The sequence below is a fragment of the Mizuhopecten yessoensis genome, unplaced genomic scaffold (genome assembly GCF_002113885.1).
Source record: "Mizuhopecten yessoensis strain PY_sf001 unplaced genomic scaffold, ASM211388v2 scaffold7441, whole genome shotgun sequence".
Taxonomy (NCBI): Eukaryota; Metazoa; Mollusca; class Bivalvia; order Pectinida; family Pectinidae; genus Mizuhopecten; species Mizuhopecten yessoensis.
In genome coordinates this window covers 252,165-272,592 of record NW_018407049.1, presented here as the reverse complement: position 1 = coordinate 272,592, position 20,428 = coordinate 252,165, and the positions used below count along the sequence as shown (strand labels likewise).

At 36.0% G+C, this 20,428-nt stretch overlaps 1 protein-coding gene across 14 annotated transcripts in view; it reads left to right on the top strand.

The window, feature by feature from the left end:
* The window catches only part of LOC110453516, a 49,937-nt gene extending 31,028 nt beyond the window's left edge, over positions 1-18,909 (top strand). For 10 of the 14 annotated variants that reach the window (XM_021502476.1, XM_021502475.1, XM_021502481.1 and 7 more), the window contains 5 exons: positions 12,936-13,062; positions 13,707-13,788; positions 14,160-14,234; positions 15,472-15,687; positions 16,003-18,909. In XM_021502476.1, the coding sequence (XP_021358151.1) occupies positions 12,936-13,062; positions 13,707-13,788; positions 14,160-14,234; positions 15,472-15,687; positions 16,003-16,061 (559 nt within the window). In that variant the 3' untranslated portion in view covers positions 16,062-18,909. Of the gene's footprint in view, positions 1-723; positions 985-3,930; positions 4,101-8,714; positions 8,999-11,960; positions 12,203-12,935; positions 13,063-13,706; positions 13,789-14,159; positions 14,235-15,471; positions 15,688-16,002 lie in introns of those variants that run through there. The other 4 variants (XM_021502477.1, XM_021502479.1, XM_021502486.1 and 1 more) reach the window with 4 other exon arrangements.
* Positions 18,910-20,428: the final 1,519 nt, after the last annotated feature.

Genomic DNA, 20,428 nt, shown 5'->3' with positions numbered 1-20,428 from the left:
GGGTCAATTGTCTTAAAAAATCTTTAAACAACTTCTCTTGAATAACTAAGAGGTCTAGGATAATGATATTTGGCCAGTAACATGCTAGGTTGAAGGGCTACCAAGTTTGTTCAAATGAATGACCTTGATCTATATTCAAGGTCACAGGGGTCAAATATGTTTGAAACCTTTAAACAACTTCTTCTGAATAACCAATAAGCATAGGTTAATGATATTTGGCCAGTAACATACTGGGGTAAAGGGCTACCAAGTTTGTGTAAACAAATGACCTTGACCTATATTCAATGTCACAATGGTCAATTATGTTAAAAACCTTTAAACAATTTCTACTCAATAACCCAAAAACCTAGGATAATGATATTTGGCCAGTAACATGCTGGGATGAAGGGCAAATTAAGTTTGTTCAAATGAATGGCCTTTACTAATATATAAGTCCACTTTTAAGATGACAAGTGTGAGATTAATACCAAGTGAGCGATTCAGGCCCATTGGGCCTCTTGCCTATCGTAGATTGCAATGCACGGACTATCAGAGGAAGCGTGTATAATCATAGCATTATTTACATGACAGTATATTACATTTGCACGGTATGAATATATTAACATGAAAAGTAAATCTGATCAATTAAAATTCAGTATCACATCCTCTGAAGAGCAATAACGAACAACAGATGACCATGATCACGTGATACATGGAAAACATAAAAGCTGTTGATGCTGTTATTGACGGCCTTATGCTGGGACATGCTCTGTTGCTCCAGGGTTTGCACACATCACTACATACATGTAACACTCCAGTTAGTATTGCTGGGTAGATGTTTGAACGCGTCTTGACAGATCTAAATAGGGGAATGAACCGTCTACCTTCTCCCACGGATGTCACCCTTGGACACGAGTCCCGGGACCGGGAATGTACCCAATGCTATCTTATCACCACCGAAAGCTTCTTGTTGTTAATGGTTCTCGTCCTCTGTGTGTACCGAAAGTAAGTATTGAAATCTAAGCACAGTGGGTTTTTTTGTTTACATGTTGACATATGTGCATTCCGCTTTTGTTGAGGTTTATATTTCACGGTAAGCTATTTTATGTAAATTTCCATGTTAGAACATCCGGTTATCAGCTGTGTCTCGTTAGATATACCGATATATATATTAAGTACAATTTTTTTATTATAAAGTTCATTTTAAGTAGCATTGTAACTGCAGGGAGAACTTTTATTACTGTTAAACATAAGTGATGACTACAAAGTAGTTGCCACTACAAGGTAGGACAAGTGTACAATGCTTACTCTTATGTCAACAGACCCCCGTTTCTGTCGGGCGTTATATGTTGACGGACCCCCGTTTCTGTTGGGCGTTATATGTTGACGGACCCCCGTTTCTGTCGGGCGTTATATGTTGACGGACCCCCGTTTCTGTTGGGCGTTATATGTTGACGGACCCCCGTTTCTGTCGGGCGTTATATGTTGACGGACCCCCGTTTCTGTTGGGCGTTATATGTTGACGGACCCCCGTTTCTGTCGGGCGTTGTATGTTGACAAACCCCCGTTTCTGGCGGGCGTTATATGTTGACGGACCCCCGTATGAGTTGGGAGTTATATGTTGACGGACCCCCGTTTCTGGCGGGCGTTATATGTTGACGGACCCCCGTTTGAGTTGGGCGTTTTATGTTGACGGACCCCCGTTTGTGTTGGGCGTTATATGTTGACGGACCCCCGTTTCTGTTGGGCGTTATATGTTGACAAACCCCCGTTTCTGGCGGGCGTTATATGTTGACGGACCCCCGTTTCTGTCGGGCGTTATATGTTGACGGACCCCCGTTTCTGTTGGGCGTTATATGTTGACGGACCCCCGTTTTTGTCGGGCGTTATATGTAGACAAACCCCCGTTTCTGGCGGGCGTTATATGTTGACAAACCCCCGTTTCTGGCGGGCGTTATATGTTGACGGACCCCCGTTTGAGTTGGGCGTTTTATGTTGACGGACCCCCGTTTATGTTGGGCGTTATATGTTGACGGACCCCCGTTTCTGTTGGGCGTTATATGTTGACAAACCCCCGTTTCAGTCGGGCGTTACATGTTGACGGACCCCCGTTTGAGTTGGGCGTTATATGTTGACGGACCCCCGTTTGAGTTGGGCGGTATATGTTGACGGACCACCGTTTGTGTTGGGCGTTATACGTTGACGGATCCCCGTTTCTGTTGGGCGTTATATGTTGACGGACCCCCGTTTGTGTTGGGCGTTATATGTTGACGGACCCCCGTTTCTATTGGGCGTTATGTGTTGACGGACCCCCGTTTCTGTTGGGCGTTATATGTTGACGGACCCCCGTTACTGTTGGGCGTTTTATGTTGACGGACCCCTGTTACTGTTGGGCGTTATATGTTGACGACCCTCGTTTCTGTTTGGCGTTATGTGTTGACGGACCCCCGTTTCTGTTGGGCGTTATATGTTAACGGACCCCGTTTCTGTTGGGCGTTATATGTTGACGGACCCTAGTTACTGTTGGCGTTATATGTTGACGGACCCCCGTTTCTGTTGGGCCTTGTCAACAAATCACGGTAGAATATTCATCGATACCAATTTTTTTTGTTACCAATTTTAAGTTCATTCTGTTATGATATAAGTACGACTTCATTCCTTTATTACAATGTCGTCAGAACGATTTCACGCTGATACGGTTTAAGCCATAAGCTATATTTGCAATACGGCATTTTATCTGCGTTACTCACTGTTTGATGCAGAATTTTGGTTTAAACCCGAATATCTGAACATACAGCCCTCGTGAATGTTGGAAATCATCCAATTTTTCCTTTAAATAACAGCGATGTGTTACTTTCCTGTTGGCCTCCGCTTTGTTTTGTAAAACGACGCTTACGTAAGGTTATGAGCTGTTAAATAAGCAATCATCGAGGACGTTTACGAGTACTGCATAAACAAGTAAATCAAATGTTTTTTGTTTGACGGGTGTCATTTCTGCATATTATAAGTCACGTGAGAAAGTTAAATACGAACCAAGAGTGTTTAGTTTGGTTTTATTTTGTTAACGTACTATCCACAGCTAAGGTCATTTAAGGAAGTGCCCCCCCATGTATGTTGAGTAAGCGTGCATGTGTGTATGTGTGCTGGAGACAGGGTATGTTAGTGTACTAACCAAGAAATTAAGATTTTGAAGTCACAATAGTGAAACAGTGAAATATAAATTTAAAGCATTACTACTGTCGTGCCTGTGCCCGAATACACAAACTTCCTCTTTTCGGTTGGAATGGAAGGTTTTCACACACACATATAGGTTCCATTAACCTCCTTAGCAGATTTACAATGTAGCATAGTGAAATGCATTGTTTACACCAACTTTAAAATTCAAGAGTTTTTATGTGATGTCAACGGGGACGAAACCTAGGGTTATGCTTTACTTAACAGAGTAGACATGAGCTTAGTTTATACAGGTTTCCATAATAACAATGGTTTGGTTAAATTAGAGGTTCATTGTACTCGAACATTTAGATACATCACGATTTGCAATACTTACCATCGGAACCCTTGATTGGTCATATAAAACAGTCTTTATCAATCGCTGTTGTTTACAAGTAATAACAATGTCAGATTTCCGACTCAAAAGGGTTTAAACATGATGTGCGCCCGAAGTTAAGTGTTTCTGTTATTGCTCCCCCTCCCCAAAATTTATTTCATCTGAAATGGATTGACAGGTTCAGTACATTAAAATACACCTTAGGTAAATATATAAGTTTTCGCGTGACGCATATTTTATTTTAGTGACAGGGCGTTGTTTATTTTTGTAACATATGCAATAAAAAAAACAGTGCCTATGTATAATAAAGGGAAAGGGAAAGTTGTTTATGCGCGATGACAGCGAGTGTATTTCGATGGTTATGTGCGGTGTGGTTGATAGTTTAAGGCTTTTAGAGACCTTGATACCACACTAGGATGCCTCAGATTTGTATGACGATGATGTCTCAACAAGAATCTACTCGCAGTGTTATAAAGATACATTCTGACTGTTGGCAACATATCAAATGTTACATTGTAACGACAGAAAGTATCCTGGCGTTTGCAGTGTTTTTTCGCTGCCTTGTAAAATGGTAAGCAGTTTCACACGTATCACCAGACATCGACATGTAATGTTATACGTTAGAACGTTTCTCAGAGAAATAGACAACTCCGGTGGGATGTTGACCAACCTTTACGCATGACCTAATGAAATTTGTTTATGTCACCAAATCAACTCATTCTTGTGTGATTAATTGATATTTACTATTTTTTTATCATAGGGCAATGCCAATCGTAGACGAGTGTTGATTATGCAGTAAATCCGAACTCATCTCGTTGAGACTATTGTAACGGGTTGATATCCTCGTATCAATGTTTACAATATAAAGCTTTCTTAACATCCTTCAATCAACTAGACAACGTCACCTACATATGTACATACACATACACAACTATGTATGGCGCATTTAATGTTGTTATATTAAGTTTACTTTGATGCACTTGAATAATTTCCTTACAGATGCCTGATCCTTTTACCTAGCTTGTTCTGTATTTATCTTTCTAAACGTAAACAAGTAATTTAAATAATGATATACACGTAGTGTAGCTGGTTTATTTTTAACACACTTGTATCAGCACACTTAGTCATCATACTAGGGACATACATGCGTACAGGTAACGTACATACCACGAGATCTATTACTTTCTCTAGCTTTTTCTTCTGTTGACCGTGTTTCGCTGTCTATGTCATTAACGGAGCCTTGCTTGTCGTTGTTTTATATTCCTTACACGTTAGTTACATAATATTTCAAAACAATACATCTTACTTTGTTATTGTTGAATAGCAACTTCGTAGAAACGCGAAAACTACGAAATAACACGGTCGGGGTAATTACCCCATTTTCAGTATCTGGTCAGTGTCGATGACTAACCCTATCCTTGGTAATCATTATTTGTTGAGTAATTGATTCTTGATAGAATAATTACACTGTATGAAGTAATCGTGGTATACACAGAATTACACCATGTACGGTATTCGGTAATAATGAAATAGTGTGCAATGACTCTCAAAAAGAGTTGTCACTATTCCAAAAATAACTAGAATAGTGCAAATTCAAGGTGATCTCATTATTGGCTAACAATGCTATCCGTATACATATCGTCAATTCCTTTCATTGATATTTATAGACACCGTGCTGACTTCAGTTTTATACGGTTATAAATGGTCTTGTTCAGAACCATACTTATGACTTGTTGCCATGTCAGACCGAAGCTAGCCTGTGGGTTCTGAGTTGATAGTGATGCTCTGTCCCATGTGACCTGACGTCTGTGTCCCATGTGACCTGACGTCTGTGTCCCATGTGACCTGACGTCTGTGTCCCATGTGACCTGACGTCTGTGTCCCATGTGACCTGACGTCTGTGTCCCATGTGACCTGACGTCTGTGTCCCATGTGACCTGACGTCTGTGTCCCATGTGACCTGACGTCTGTGTCCCATGTGACCTGACGTCTGTGTCCCATGTGACCTGACGTCTGTGTCCCATGTGACCTGACGTCTGTGTCCCATGTGACCTGACGTCTGTGTCCCATGTGACCTGACGTCTGTGTCCCATGTGACCTGACGTCTGTGTCCCATGTGACCTGACGTCTCTGTCCCATGTGACCTGACGTCTGTGTCCCATGTGACCTGACGTCTCTGTCCCATGTGACCTGACGTCTGTGTCCCATGTGACCTGACGTCTCTGTCCCATGTGACCTGACGTCTGTGTCGCCTTGTTGTTCAGGATGTATTGAAATACACAGTAGATTATACATTTTCCTTGTTGTTGTCTCCTTTGTCTTGCTATCGTCATAATCATCGAACCATGACAGAGCGGGTATTGATACAGCCAAACACAGAGCAACGATGCATGCAAAATAATTAGGATTGATTAGGTATCCCTCATTATACATATATAGTAACTGAGTCCTCCGTTAATAACGCATATGCAAATCTCCAGATCATAAAGAAATGTCTAACCTTGCTATGCCGTAGTTTACCTTTGTTGTCTTTGTGTACGTAGCTTGTAACAGACCTATCGTTCAATACACTCCATAAATGTACTATCAGTTACATTATCGCAAAAAATATGTATGGGTTCACGGGGTCTGGAAATCCTTTGTCTCTGTATGTAAAATAACTTGGAATTCTCCGATAGCAGATTTTATTTTGTTTTGATTTCATGCTTGTTTTAAACTTTGCATTTTTCTAGTTTGTCATTAGCCGTTGGTCTCGCACGAGCTATTAAATACGTCTTTTCTTACTCTGGTTAAGATCTTGACAAATCATAACGTGTTCTATCTTTGTTGTGTGTATATATATGCATTAACGGCCGGGTAGTAACTTTTCAATGGTTTTTGAGAGAGAGGACTGTGTCCCGGTCATGTCGGAATATCTATATATCAGTGTTTTAAAACATTGAACGATTTACCAAACATGGCCCGCAATTAATATGTCCTACAGATACGGGATACTTCTCGGTTCTACGTTAGCGATGCTTGTCATCACGATCACAGGATATCGTGTGATGAAATGGTAAGTAATGTAACATTAAGTTATTCATTGCTGTTGCGCACTTGATATTTTGTTGTGCCGAATCATTAGAGTAGTTTGTGTTACGGTGATGGTATTCTACAGTTGTTTTAAATTGAAATTTAAAATTGAATATAATGTTTATTTTAGAAACATAATGTAATCATAGGAAGATAAATTAATGTTAGCCATGGCAACGTAATATTTCTATGATAACAACATGACGTTAGTTATGAAAACATAATGCTAGTCAAGATACAGTTTTATTTATGTAAAAATGATGTTAGTTATAGATACAGTTTTAGTTATGTAAACATAATGTTAGTTATAGATACAGTTTTAGTTATGTAAACATGATGTTAGTTATAGATACAGTTTTAGTTATGTAAACATAATGTTAGTTATAGATACAGTTTTAGTTATGTAAACATGATGTTAGTTATAGATACAGTTTTAGTTATGTAAACATAATGTTAGTTATAGATACAGTTTTAGTTATGTAAACATGATGTTAGTTATAGATACAGTTTTAGTTATGTAAACATAATGTTAGTTATAGATACAGTTTTAGTTATGTAAACATAATGTTAGTTATAGATACAGTTTTAGTTATGTAAACATAATGTTAGTTATAGATACAGTTTTAGTTATGTAAACATAATGTTAGTTATAGATACAGTTTTAGTTATGTAAACATAATGTTAGTTATAGATACAGTTTTAGTTATGTAAACATAATGTTAGTTATAGATACAGTTTTAGTTATGTAAACATAATGTTAGTTATAGATACAGTTTTAGTTATGTAAACATAATGTTAGTTATAGATACAGTTTTATTTATGTAAACATAATGTTAGTTATAGATACAGTTTTAGTTACGTAAACATAATGTTAGTTATAGATACAGTTTAAGTTATGTAAACATAATGTTAGTTATAGATACAGTTTTAGTTACGTAAACATAATGTTAGTTATAGATACAGTTTAAGTTATGTAAACATAATGTTAGTTATAGATACAGTTTTAGTTATGTAAACATGATGTTAGTTATAGATACACTTTAAGTTATGGAAACATAATGTTCGTACATAGTGATGATTTTTAGCGTTATTTATCATGGAAACGTTAAGTTTTTATAACAACCTGACGTTAGATATGGCAACATAATTGTATTCATAGAAACACAATGTTAGTAATGGAAACATAATGTTCATAAATAGTAATAAAATAAGCGTAAAGTGGTTGCTTCAGGTACTCGGAACAATTGTGATTCGTATTTAATACTCCATCAAACGAATAACTTGCTCAAATCAAACGTGTTACGATCAGGTAACTAAATCCGAACAATGTCTCAAACTATTGTTATATTTTATTGTCTTCGGGAACCATTTATGTAAAATCGTATATACAAATACATTTTTTCGAGGTCTTTGATCTATACAGAATACAAAGGGCAGTGACCCATTTACAGACGACTATAGGTATGAAGATTAGTGATGTGTATTACAAGCTACACAAACCTATCCGCGGGATCTCGCTATAATACGCGCATGATCCCCAGGGCCAAATGACGTTTCCTTGCTTTTGTTTTATTGTGATAATATTGCACCAACGTAAGCTTTTTTCATGTTCTTTCCTTGATGTATCTGTAGTTATGAAACAAGCTTAACGACTGATGTTGTTCCGTATCTCAACACTCTGTGTACATATCGGCATTGTTACCGTCTTTTATCGATCAGGTTGTATCAGCTGTTTTGTCGTTCCGTTCCAGTGATCATGACCTTATGTGACGTCACTGATCCCCTTATGTAGATTTAAATATCAAGAGGCCCTGGCTAATATTACTAGACCTTAGGTAACAAGGTCGAATAAAGTTAGGTTAGCAACCGGTGTTGTCTTAAAACTGTAATACTCCCCATATCGAAAGATGACCCGATACTACAAAATAGAATCAATCGAAACTTGAAATCTTATATAGCTTATTTCATTATCGCACACAGATAAAGATTGGTTAGATTGATGTATTGATATAAGTTTGTTTTCCTGAGGAAGTTACTTGACTTTGACACCGGTTGGCTTCTCTACACACCGTGTGTAGGTATACTTTATTGCTGCCCTCGAAGTGAAGCTATGCGTATGTCGGCAGATCCGAACAACTCGAGGTGGAGGAGGTACGTGTGTAGGTGGTATCGTGTGTTCACTGATCAGCTGGGTTGTCTGCGAATCCTACTTGTTTAAAACGGCAGTATTTGTATACATGAAGTATGCGTTCAGTGTATGCGCACTTTCCCTATCTTCCTACGTTAAAGCTGGACTAGTATGGCCAGTAATAACGGGTATACTGACCACTGTAAGCTCCAGCTGGTCGTCCTGTCGGCATCCTGTCTCCTGTCTATTGCTTATTCATTGTTCAGATGGTAAGTACCGGGTCTCGTTGTTAAGTTGCCTACAACGTAATTCAACTTTGTACAAATTTTATTTGAATGATGTATGAATACAGATTACCGTATGTTATTTTTAAAGTTATACGTACGTAACATAATCGTTAATTGAAATATAATTGTAACCATCTGTATGCCAGGTGGGTCTAATTTGATATGGGAAGTCTACTTATATGAATTGACGTTATGAATGCTGTTTAAATTTGAATATGACCTATATAATATTCATAAAGATATGAAAGAAATTTAAAATCAGTATTAATCGTTAAGGAACCCTGAACTCTTCTGATTTATTTTCGGTTTGTCTTGGCCAGGAGTACGGAAATTCCCACTGCGTTTGATAGAGGTATGAGATCGATCGCGATCGATTAAGTTGTGTTTCCGAGATATTGTTATACACAGTGGTTCAGCATGTTTGTACAAGCAGTGACTCTATTCGTGAGCTTCGTTGGTCTTTTAATATTCGGTATCTGGTGGAAGATAAACACCAATAGGTAATCTGCCATCTTTGTTTATGTTACACCGCTTGCTTGTTTTATATTTCTTATATTGCGCCGCTCTGAGCTCTTGGATGATGAACGTGAAGCGCAAGCAGGTGATTGCATCTATTTGTTTGGTAATGCAGATAGAATGCCAAGGCTGTATTCCAATGCTCGACTTGTCGGTGTACTAGGGGCCAAAAAGAAGAAATATCAATAGAATGCAAAGGAAGTGCCGTATGATACTTCAAGATATATACATGTACTAGTGATACAGTTTCACCTATGTCTAGCAATTATACTTAAACTCTTTAAGTTTTCTATCTCTTTACTACAGAAAAAAACCACCAACCTTCTCTGCTTGACACTAGCATGAGCTTCCTCAACTCCAAACCCTGACCAACCTCGAATTACAGGGGTTACCGTCACTTTCGCTGTCAGAGAGCGATGGTGAGCGTAACCCCTGGATATCGAGGATGAACCCTGCCAAGCAGACAAAGAACAATGTCCTTCTTTGATAAAAAAAAAAAAAAAAAAAAAAAAAACTCTTTATATAGGGAAAGTATTCATGTTGTTTACTTGTTGTAACCCCGGTTCACTGTTCCATTCATACATTGAGGCTATTTTCGCAGCAAATGTTCGTCTCCTAATAGTTTGCAGTGGAACAAAATTTCAAAAATCTGAATTGAGGAAATTTACCCTTTTGTGTTAAACTCGCCTAGAGAACACTTGTGTTTGATTTGAAAACAAACTATTTTTTTATTAAGATATATTTATTCGCCAAACATCTAGAACTATCATGCTGACTATGTCAGGTGTGATGTCGAAGCGTCTCTGTATTGATTTTAATGTTTTAGATATATGTTTGCGACCTAAATTCCCGTTAGTGCATTTTTGCTTTATATATGGGAACAACAACGCATAATGCAATGACAATTACTTGTTACTTTAATTTTTATGTGTTAGTATTTAAATTGATACAGTTATTAGATGGGGAAAATATCACTGAAATATATACAATCAGTTTCAGATCTAACTTTACCTTTACTTATTATGACCATCGTGTAGTGTCTCAAACTGGTAAACTACTATAGAGTATTATAAATAAATAATGTCACATGTGTGTCTGAAAGTCTCTACTCACAGTGTCGTTCCTTACACTTATTTGTAAATCTACAATACTTTTTGTTAACAACAGAGCCTAGGATCCGTATATATTAACGTATGTAAGCACTGCAGCTAATATGGAACTAGTAGAAAGTTGAGCGTTAAGTGTGTTAACCACGTGTAGGGCACGTGCAATTATTCAAATTAACATATGTATGAAGAGGTTAGGCATTACATAGTCTTAATAAAATAGGCCAGCGACCTCGCGATTAACATATCCACATTAACTCCGGTCTGCATTACGACTGATGTGTGTGCCTTGATTTACAGACGTCTCCCTTACAAGATGACAAATACATTCTAGACCACTGGTAACGATTTTAACTGTGTTACTCAGAGCTGTCCCGTCACACTACTCATGTGTTAAATCGTCGTCAGGTCTGTAATGTTTTGCTGAACTATTTGTAGTGTAACAGTATTTGTCGTTAAGATGAAAAACAACTTTATAACGAGTGAATAAATTATAAGTCGTATTTTTACTTTGATTAAACCAGGAAGAAACCAGTACAGATTGTTATCTGGAAATTTCCATGTTCTTATAAATAAATATACAAAGGAAATATTGTCTCTGGTTAACGACAATGGTATACAATAATGCAGATTATCTCGCACAATACCAGTATTGGACGCAACAATCGGAAGTTGGTTCCAATACTTTAAGGTCCATATCGCGCAGTGCTAGGATCGTAATTTGATGATTCATTGAACTTGGTCGACGTGTCTACCTTATCCGAAAATCATACAGCCTACAACTAAAGTCATGGCTACTGGTGGTTTTCGTGACACTTTCTCTTATACGTCACTTTATTGACAATGATCTTCAGAACGTACTCTTGAGTATTTCTTGAGTACATGGCTGATATCGTTATCCGTATGTTATTGATTTCGGTGTAAAGTATATATTATTTGTTTGATAAACTCTCATCAAATAAAAAAAAAAATCCGATTATATATTGCTGGTACATTATCAAAATAACTGATCATTCCATATTATCATATGGCAGTTTTATTTACTAGAGCTATGCACTGGTGATAATCTACTGGTCGCTGTTCAAACTAGCATTCTGAAATATAAACTTTATTCCTATACAATGTATTTACTATACCACCAAATAACATTTTCTGCAAGCCTTTTTGTTTATATTATTTATATCGGCACCAGAAACTGAAATAGCGTTAACCATTTTCCCGGAATTTAATCTAGGTTATGTTCTTGATATGAAAACATGCAATAACACTGACTTATGACGACAGTTTATTTTTAGATTATCTGGTATACAATCCGAAAGTAGAAGATGGCTCACTGCCAACTTGGAAGTCCCTATTTGGATATCAACATGTTCTAAGTTTTGCAACCTCCCAGTTATTCTGCTGTTGGCCGTTCAAGCGTGTACATTTGTTGCATTGTATTCAGTATTGAATACCAGATGGATATGTATTATGTATATTGTGGAGACAAGACTACTTTCGTTATGTGGGTGGTGACGGAGTCTATCACTCTTGTTTTGTTTTCATTATACGCCGTTATCCTGCTGTAAGTTGGACATTGTTGCTCTTTTTTTAGTTTCTGTATAAAGATTTATTCAATAATATGTTTATTATGTTACATAACGTACATGTACCATTTTGATATTTGGTACATCACTAATGTTGTATTTCCTTTGCTTAGTAATCAGCTGCTTTATTGATTTCCGGTATGTCAATAATGGCTGTCACATTAGGAGCGTAGTAGTTCGTTATTTATAAGGATTGTAGAAAGATTCATGTAACACAACCAGTGTAGTGTGTATGTACCATACAAAAACTCGAGGTTGTGATATTGATATTTGTAAACGTAAAGGGAAATAAAAACGTAAAGTGAAATAAAAAAGAAAAAGAGATTTACTGTAAGAGAGATCACGGACATAGCCTTTGCGACTCGACAGTAAGTCATGTGTACTTGAAATCCGAACGTTGAACGAAATGAATAATCATTGTATCTAAATCCGCGTCATAACAACACACAAAGAGTCGTACATTGTTTATAATTTGCTTTATTTGTCAATATTCAATTGTATTACATAGTGTAGATAATCCTGGAGCGTTATATAGATCCATGGAGTGTGACGTTCTGGCAATCATTCAGTGGAATGAGGTAGTCGCTGGTAATGATTACTAGTATAACGATAAGGCGGCTAATCACTATTAGTATCCCTGTCAGGTATTGTCTTAGTAAGTCGGGGTTTAACACATAGTCTAACAATCAGCTATGTTTTCTGTCATTCCAGGTCCCAAGGAGCAGAATTCTCAAAGGGAGACATTATTTTCATCGCTGTTGTTATAGGAGCATGTGTCGTCGCCATCATCATCACCATTGTCTGTCATCTGGCGTGCCGGAGACGTAGCAATAAGGGGGTAAGTAAGAGATGTGACGGTTGAGAAACCAGTCCTCGGGATCATGATATAATCTTAGAAGTTTTGTTCAGCAAATCACCAATAACTTATGATGCGACATTTCCTTGCGTTAAATCAAATCTGAGGACTTCGATCGTCTCATGATCTCGGGGTCAGGAGAACAGAATTATGTCGCAGTAAGATAAGATATCTTCCACTTTTATTCAAATTTTTGAAGGGAGATAGCTCTGACACAAATCAGCTTGGTAGCTTGTATCGTTAAAGAACGATATATATTATAAAATACATGATGGAAATAACACGTTTTCAAGTTTAAGGATTAATATATTATAACCAAGGTCATTTTAAACCCAAAACTGAAGTAAGATTAGCTTGAGAAAAATTAGCACATTCTACCACAAAGAACCATGTATGTTAATTGCTGAGATCAATTGTTTTCTGGTATGGAATCACAGTAATATACTATACTAAACAATTATGGACGTTAAGTCTTTTACATCGACAATAATTTGAACCAAAAGCGTAATAGAAACACATACAATTGACTGACATGTTGTAATGTTTATGTTAACTCATTTAAATCTGCATAATGTAGATAACATTAATACCATAAATTGTTAAATTTACGAATAATTTTTTTCCAGAATCAAGCCAGTCTGCTTGGCATCTGCTGTTGTTACGATAACAATGTGAATAGTCGATTTAAGGTCGTCAGCCAAAAGATGGGTATGTATAGGATAGTCCCTTATCATAAAGGTTAGAGATCGGATACACTTCGTGTCTGCAATATGTGCTCTTCCTTTTTAAATGTTTGGTTGATAGAAAATTATTTTTCATTAATTTTGCGAAATAAAACTTGTACATGTTACGAATTGATTGATACCATTGTATAGTATGCAAGTTGACTAGATTTGTTGGTATGTTTGTTTAACCTATTTATTGGTACAACTTTACATTAAATGGATACTCCTAGTTATTTACAAGTTTCCTCTCATTATGCGCCCATTCTCGGTATTAGTCACGTTTGTTTCATCACAAGTTATATTCCCTGAATTATTTACATGAGGTTTTACTTTCGTTTTCTGTTTTATCCTCAGGTTCTGATTGCGCAATCTGTTTAGAAGAGAAAAATATGATGATTAAGCCAGTCGTCGAAATAACATGTAAACACAGTAAGTAATTATGAATAATTAACTGATAAATTGGTTGTTTGTTACATTAATGAGTTTGTTATTAGTTTCGAACACTAAAACGTAGCTCGATCTTTTGTTTATACCGTACCACTAGGCTTGTATCAGTAAATGTCGAAGCTAAACTTATAGCATACCACCAGGCTTGTATCAGTAAATGTCTATACTAAGCTTACAGCGTACTACCAGGCTTGTATCAGTAAATGTCTATACTAAGCTTACAGGTACTACCAGGCTTGTATCAGTAAATGTCTATAATACACTTACAGCGTACCACCAGGCTTGTATCAGTAAGGCCTATACTAAACTTACAGCGTACCACCAGGCCTGTATCAGGAAATGTCTATACTAAACTTACAGCGTAACTCCAGGCTTGTATAATTAAATGTCTATACTAAACTTCCAGCGTGCCACCAGGCCTGTATCAGTAAATTTCTATACTAACTTACAGCGTACCACCAGGCCTGTATCAGTAAATTTCTATACTAAACTTACAGCGTACCACCAGGCTTGTATCAGTAAATTCTATTCTAAACTTACAGCGTACCACCAGGCTTGTATCAGTAAGTTCTATACTAAACTTACAGCGTACCACCAGGCCTGTATCAGTAAATGTCTATACTAAACTTACAGCGTAACTCCAGGCTTGTATCATTAAATGTCTATACTAAACTTACAGCGTACCACCAGGCCTGTATCAGTAAATTTCTATACTAAACTTACAGCGTACCACCAGGCCTGTATCAGTAAATGTCTATACTAAACTTACAGCGTACCACCAGAATTGTGTCAGTGATTGTTTATACTAAATCATAAAATGTCTATACTTAACTTACATCGTACCACCAGGCTTGTATAAGTAAATGTCTATGCTAAGCTTACAGCGTACTACCAGGCTTGTATCAGTGAATGTCTAAGCTAAACTTACAGCGTACCACCAGACTTATATCAGTAAATGTTTATGCAAAACTTACAGCATACCACCAGAATTGTGTCAGTGATTGTTTATACTAAATCAGTAAACGTTTATACTTAACTTACATCATACCACCAGACTTGTATCAGTAAATGAACTAAACTTACAGCGTACCACCAGGCTTGTATTAGTAATTTTTTATACTAAATCAGTAAATGTTTATACTAAACTTACAGCATACCACAAGGCTTGTATCAGTAAATGTCTATACTGAATTAATAAATATGTAAACTGAACTTACAGCGTACCACCAGGCTTGTATCAGTAAATGCCTCGAGATGGACAAGAGAGCGAAGTGTCCACAATGTCGACGACATCCGGGACAATTCTCAACAACAGAGAGATTTGTCGCTATTATCCAGACGCTCCTGAGAAAAAGGAAGGAGAGAACACTCGAGGCAACGGCAGCCAAATGTCGATCACCTGAAGAAGAAGAAAAGATGTCGCCGGAGTTCACAGGTTAGTTCCAATCAGGAATGGCTTGAGGTTCTGTTCAGAAAGTATTTTTATTTTACATATCGGACAAACAAGAATTGTATTTCATCCTTTTCTTCATTTTAGCAACATTTTATTGTTGTATGTATATCAGTCTTATTTAAAAAGGCAATAGGTCATGCTTACATATTTTTTTTTTAAATATTCCTTACTTGCAGTGTATTTCCTTCCTGCAATTTAAATATATACTTGTTTTAATACTTGAACGTTTGCCTATGATTTACCTTAGATGTATTTGTGAAATAAATAGTGTTTAAATATTTATATGTTCACTTTCAGATTTTCCAGAGTGTAGCGGTTACACCCCTCCCGCGATTCCTCCCGAAGCAGTAGTTTGAGGACCTAAACTTGACGTAACTGGTGCTTAAGAACGTTTTACAGCGTTGATTCTTTGGTGCAGACTTAAAACTGGGACGTTTTGCTGCCCTTCATTGCCATAGCGAGGGTTGATTATCATGGCAACTACATTACATTTCCTTTACATAAAAATATAAAAGGTTATGAGCTCTGGGAACTGCCATTACATGTACTCAACGTCACAGGGGTTATGGAAGAGCTCTAGAGATCTGAAATGTTTGATAGTGGACTTGCAATATGTAATACAATGTACACAAACCACACATGTAGCTATAGCGACATCATGTGTTGGTAACAGGAAGGTTATCGCCATTTCCATCCAATCAAGTCATCTCGACAATGGTTATGCTATTTGATAGTACTATTAAATTATGCATATTCACTGTGTAATGATGTTTCCTTATTTAAGGTAAAACTACTCAATAGGGCATCTGTCGTATCGTCTAGGTTGAAGATTGTGTAACCCTCCCAACTTGGTTCAATTGTAAGCCTATTTTGATTGTCATAATTCCTCAAAAAATTATTTATAACTACCTTCCTTTATAAACTTCTCATGTTGAAACGCACACTTTTCTTTCCTCAATGTCTATTTTAATATATTAACACACAACTGAAGTGTAGGTTGAAACTGGTTCTTTCTCCTTAAACTTTACGATGAAACATCAGATGGTTCTTATACTCAAATGTGATATTATAAGGTATTCTTTGTTTGTCTTATTTTAGAAAAAGGTTTTCCAAACAATTTTATTTTTACGCAAATCAGTATGGTTGAATGAAAATAAGAATTGTCTTGTATTATCTCTAAAAGTTTTCAAATGGGACAAATTTGTACAATATGTTCAGGTTTATATACCTTTTCTGTACAAGACAATGGATTGTGCAATATATGTGCGTAAAGTGGACAGGGCAATTAGATGAATTAAAAGTGCAAATTTGTATATACATTATGTTGTGCACACTATTATTGCGGAATACATATTTTCATTAATAGTTTGACGGAAAATTTGGTCGCGAAAACAAGTCGCGAAAATATATTAATGCATATTGAAATGAAACTTAGACAGAATTGTTAGTGCGCCAGTAAAACTGGTAATATGAAGATATTCTGCCTTGCAACATAAACGAAACGTTAACATTATTCAAATGGAAACCAACGGGCACCATTTTGTTTATAGCATATTTATTTTTAATATTCAAAAGAAAAATAATCTGTAATAAACAGGGGAAGTGCTTTACATTGCGGGTTGACATAGTTAATGACGTTTTAACAATCATGTTCATTACCGAACACACGCATTTGAAGCTTTGTTTATTCGATTCTTGTTCTTTATTTACTGGTTTAAATCCTTGAAACTTTCATTAGTGAAAAATAAATTTCTTAATTTCATGAATAATTTTTGATAGTTCACTAAAACATGTAATAAATAAATTTATTTATGCGAATCTATGTCGCTGCTAAAACTTTTTTCAAGAAAAATCGTAAAAATATATTTTCATCGAAAATGTGATTTATAGTTGTTAATTTGAATGGAAGATGTGTGTCGTACGAATGTGTATAAATGTGTATAAATGTGTATGAATGTTGAAATATAGACAAATTCTTATATATTCCAAAACACTTGTGCGTAGTTTTGGTTTTATAAACATCATCAGTAAGGAAAAAGGATACTCTTCTATTGAAAATAAAATCAAGAAAATCAATGTTTTTGGTATTTTCTCTCATATAAACATTTGAAAACCTTTCAGGATAGAAAGTCAGTTGTGAACGAAACCGGGTAACGTTTTTGTTCTACGGGTATATTTAAAATGCCAGAAAGATTAATTTTGTTTCCCTGAAATTAAATTAGGATGATGATATAACCAAGACTCCACTTCCCCATCCGTCTTTCTATGTAAACCACAGCTTGAGAGGTGTGAATGTTGGCATTGTATATGTACAAGAGGCATCTTAAGAATGATGTGAACATACGTTCATGTGGCCTTTAACTGTAGTCTATGAAAAAAAGCATTTATTTATATTTATAAAAGAAAGTTGTCGTCACTCTTTCAGTTTTATCATTTACTCCAACATTCTGTTAAATCATCTTGTTAATCTCGCTTAGACATCGTTTTAGTGTTGCGCACGCTAGGATATTCTTAAATTGATCATTTGTTGTATAAAATGTACATTTGATATTTTCGAAACTTAGTGATGTTGAAAAATGTATTGATTTAATTAAAAACAGGAGATTTGTGCTCCAATAGTTATATCTGTCTACGCTTGAACAAATATTTAACATCATTTGATATCCATGAAATTCATTTCATGAATGTGAAATTGTCTCTTCAAAAAGGTACATATTTCGTGTCACCCCCGTTTTTTAAAAATTCATTTTAGACACCGAATATTTTTGTTCCTTCTTTTTTCTTTGTTCAATTTTCTACATAAATACTTTTCACCTGCTGTATACAATGTGATCAAATGGTAATTGGTATAACGACAAGGTATCGTTTGTAGATAAGACAGTATAGTATTGGTATGTTTGCATGTTGTTTGAATAACTCCCAATGAACATACAAGATTTGTTGTTCCTTTCAACGAATATGTGCTTTTTTTCGAGATTGTGTTTATTATTGATAAATTTTCCTGGCTGCCGCCAACAGATGTATATATATTTCAAATCATATCATCTCTCAATGACTTCAATTATTTTCATTTTTTGTCGTTTCATACTTTTGTACAATGTTATGATTGTGATAATGCTTATTTTCAAGCAAATAATTATGTTTCGTTTTATATTATTATTGTATGTTCACAGAAAAGTATCAAAATAAAATAACAATTTCAAAGTGTTTTTGTTTTATTTTTGTCTTGGATAACTTTCCCTTCCTTGATAGTAGCATCCAGGATCCTCGCGCGTACATAATCTGTTTGTCACATTTGATTCCGTTTTTAAGTGCTCACCCGAACACGGCTGACAGACAAACGTACAAGACGGGGATTTCAAAGAAGAAATACCAATTTTTGGTTTGAAATTGACAAGTTCTGGTATAAACATTTTAAAGAAATTAATGTAATGAAGGGTCATTTTGTATATGCCCTTCTATTTCAACAGTTAACAACACTGGATTTTATCATTAATACCCGTGCATCGTTGAGAAGTCCTGGAAGGACAGCGTCTGTATGGATTCGTGTAATTCATTGTTTTGGCATACTGTATCTATTAACCAATTCATAGGTGAAATCACCAGGGTTTTACCTTCATCCGTCAAAGTTTATGTTCGTCAAAGTTTCCATATGTTATACAAAAGTCTTTTTTATTTTTTATTATATTCATCATTTTTTATAAAGTCGGCCAAAAATAGCAACTTCACTTTTAATTTTTTGACAGATTCTTTATATACATATGTATGGCTAAAGACATCAGCAGATTAATAATTACCTAGCGTTGTAGCTAAGACGACCATCATTTGACAATACGTCAGATCGACGCTCCGAATAAAACATCACAACTCTGAAATGATGAAGACAGTATAGGAGCATATACGTCACGCCTCAGTGAACGTTGTAAGACATTAAAGGAACACAAGTGTGATAATCGGACAACGCTGGTAGTGAAATGTAATAGTATATACAATCAATTTGTATAGCGCCCTATCAGTTTATAGAGATTCCTCTGAAACGCTTTACAGAATAGAAATAGGGAATTTGAACATTGTTTTTAAAAGTAAAGGTATGGCAAATATAGTTACATTAATATACACTAGAACTGTGCAAAGTGAACCGTCTACCAGTTCAGATGGGACTATCAAGTCTAACATAAGTTTTCAATGATGTTAGTTATCGCTTAACAATCCATACGTTGAGAAGTTAGGGCTGTTCAGCTGCTAATTTGTTATAACACAGGTTTCCGCATATAATTGTGTATTTTTCATGTGATCCTGTGGTCTCCACCACATTCCTCTATTTTACTGGAGTAAAAGTCTTGGCTGATCTGGACACGAGGAATTCTCACCTTTCCACATCTGCTGTATGATAATGAAGTAGATCCTTCTACATGAACATTCTCTCTGACTTTGTTTCTGCTTCTCATTACAATGTTTGATCGTAAACCACAGGAAGTGGGATATCCTAGTGACAACCTTTGATATCAAGGGCATGTGTTTGTCAGTGATAGAGAAATAACGGTTTATAATGAGGCTGTATAAAAGTGGGGGGAAATATTGATAGTTATTTATCAAAACAATCTGAATCCAACATTTTGTATTCGACGATGACATAGAAACGTAATCTGTTGATATATATATATTCCATTACGTCGTAAACTGTTTATATATATATTCTATTACTTAGAAAACTTTTTATATA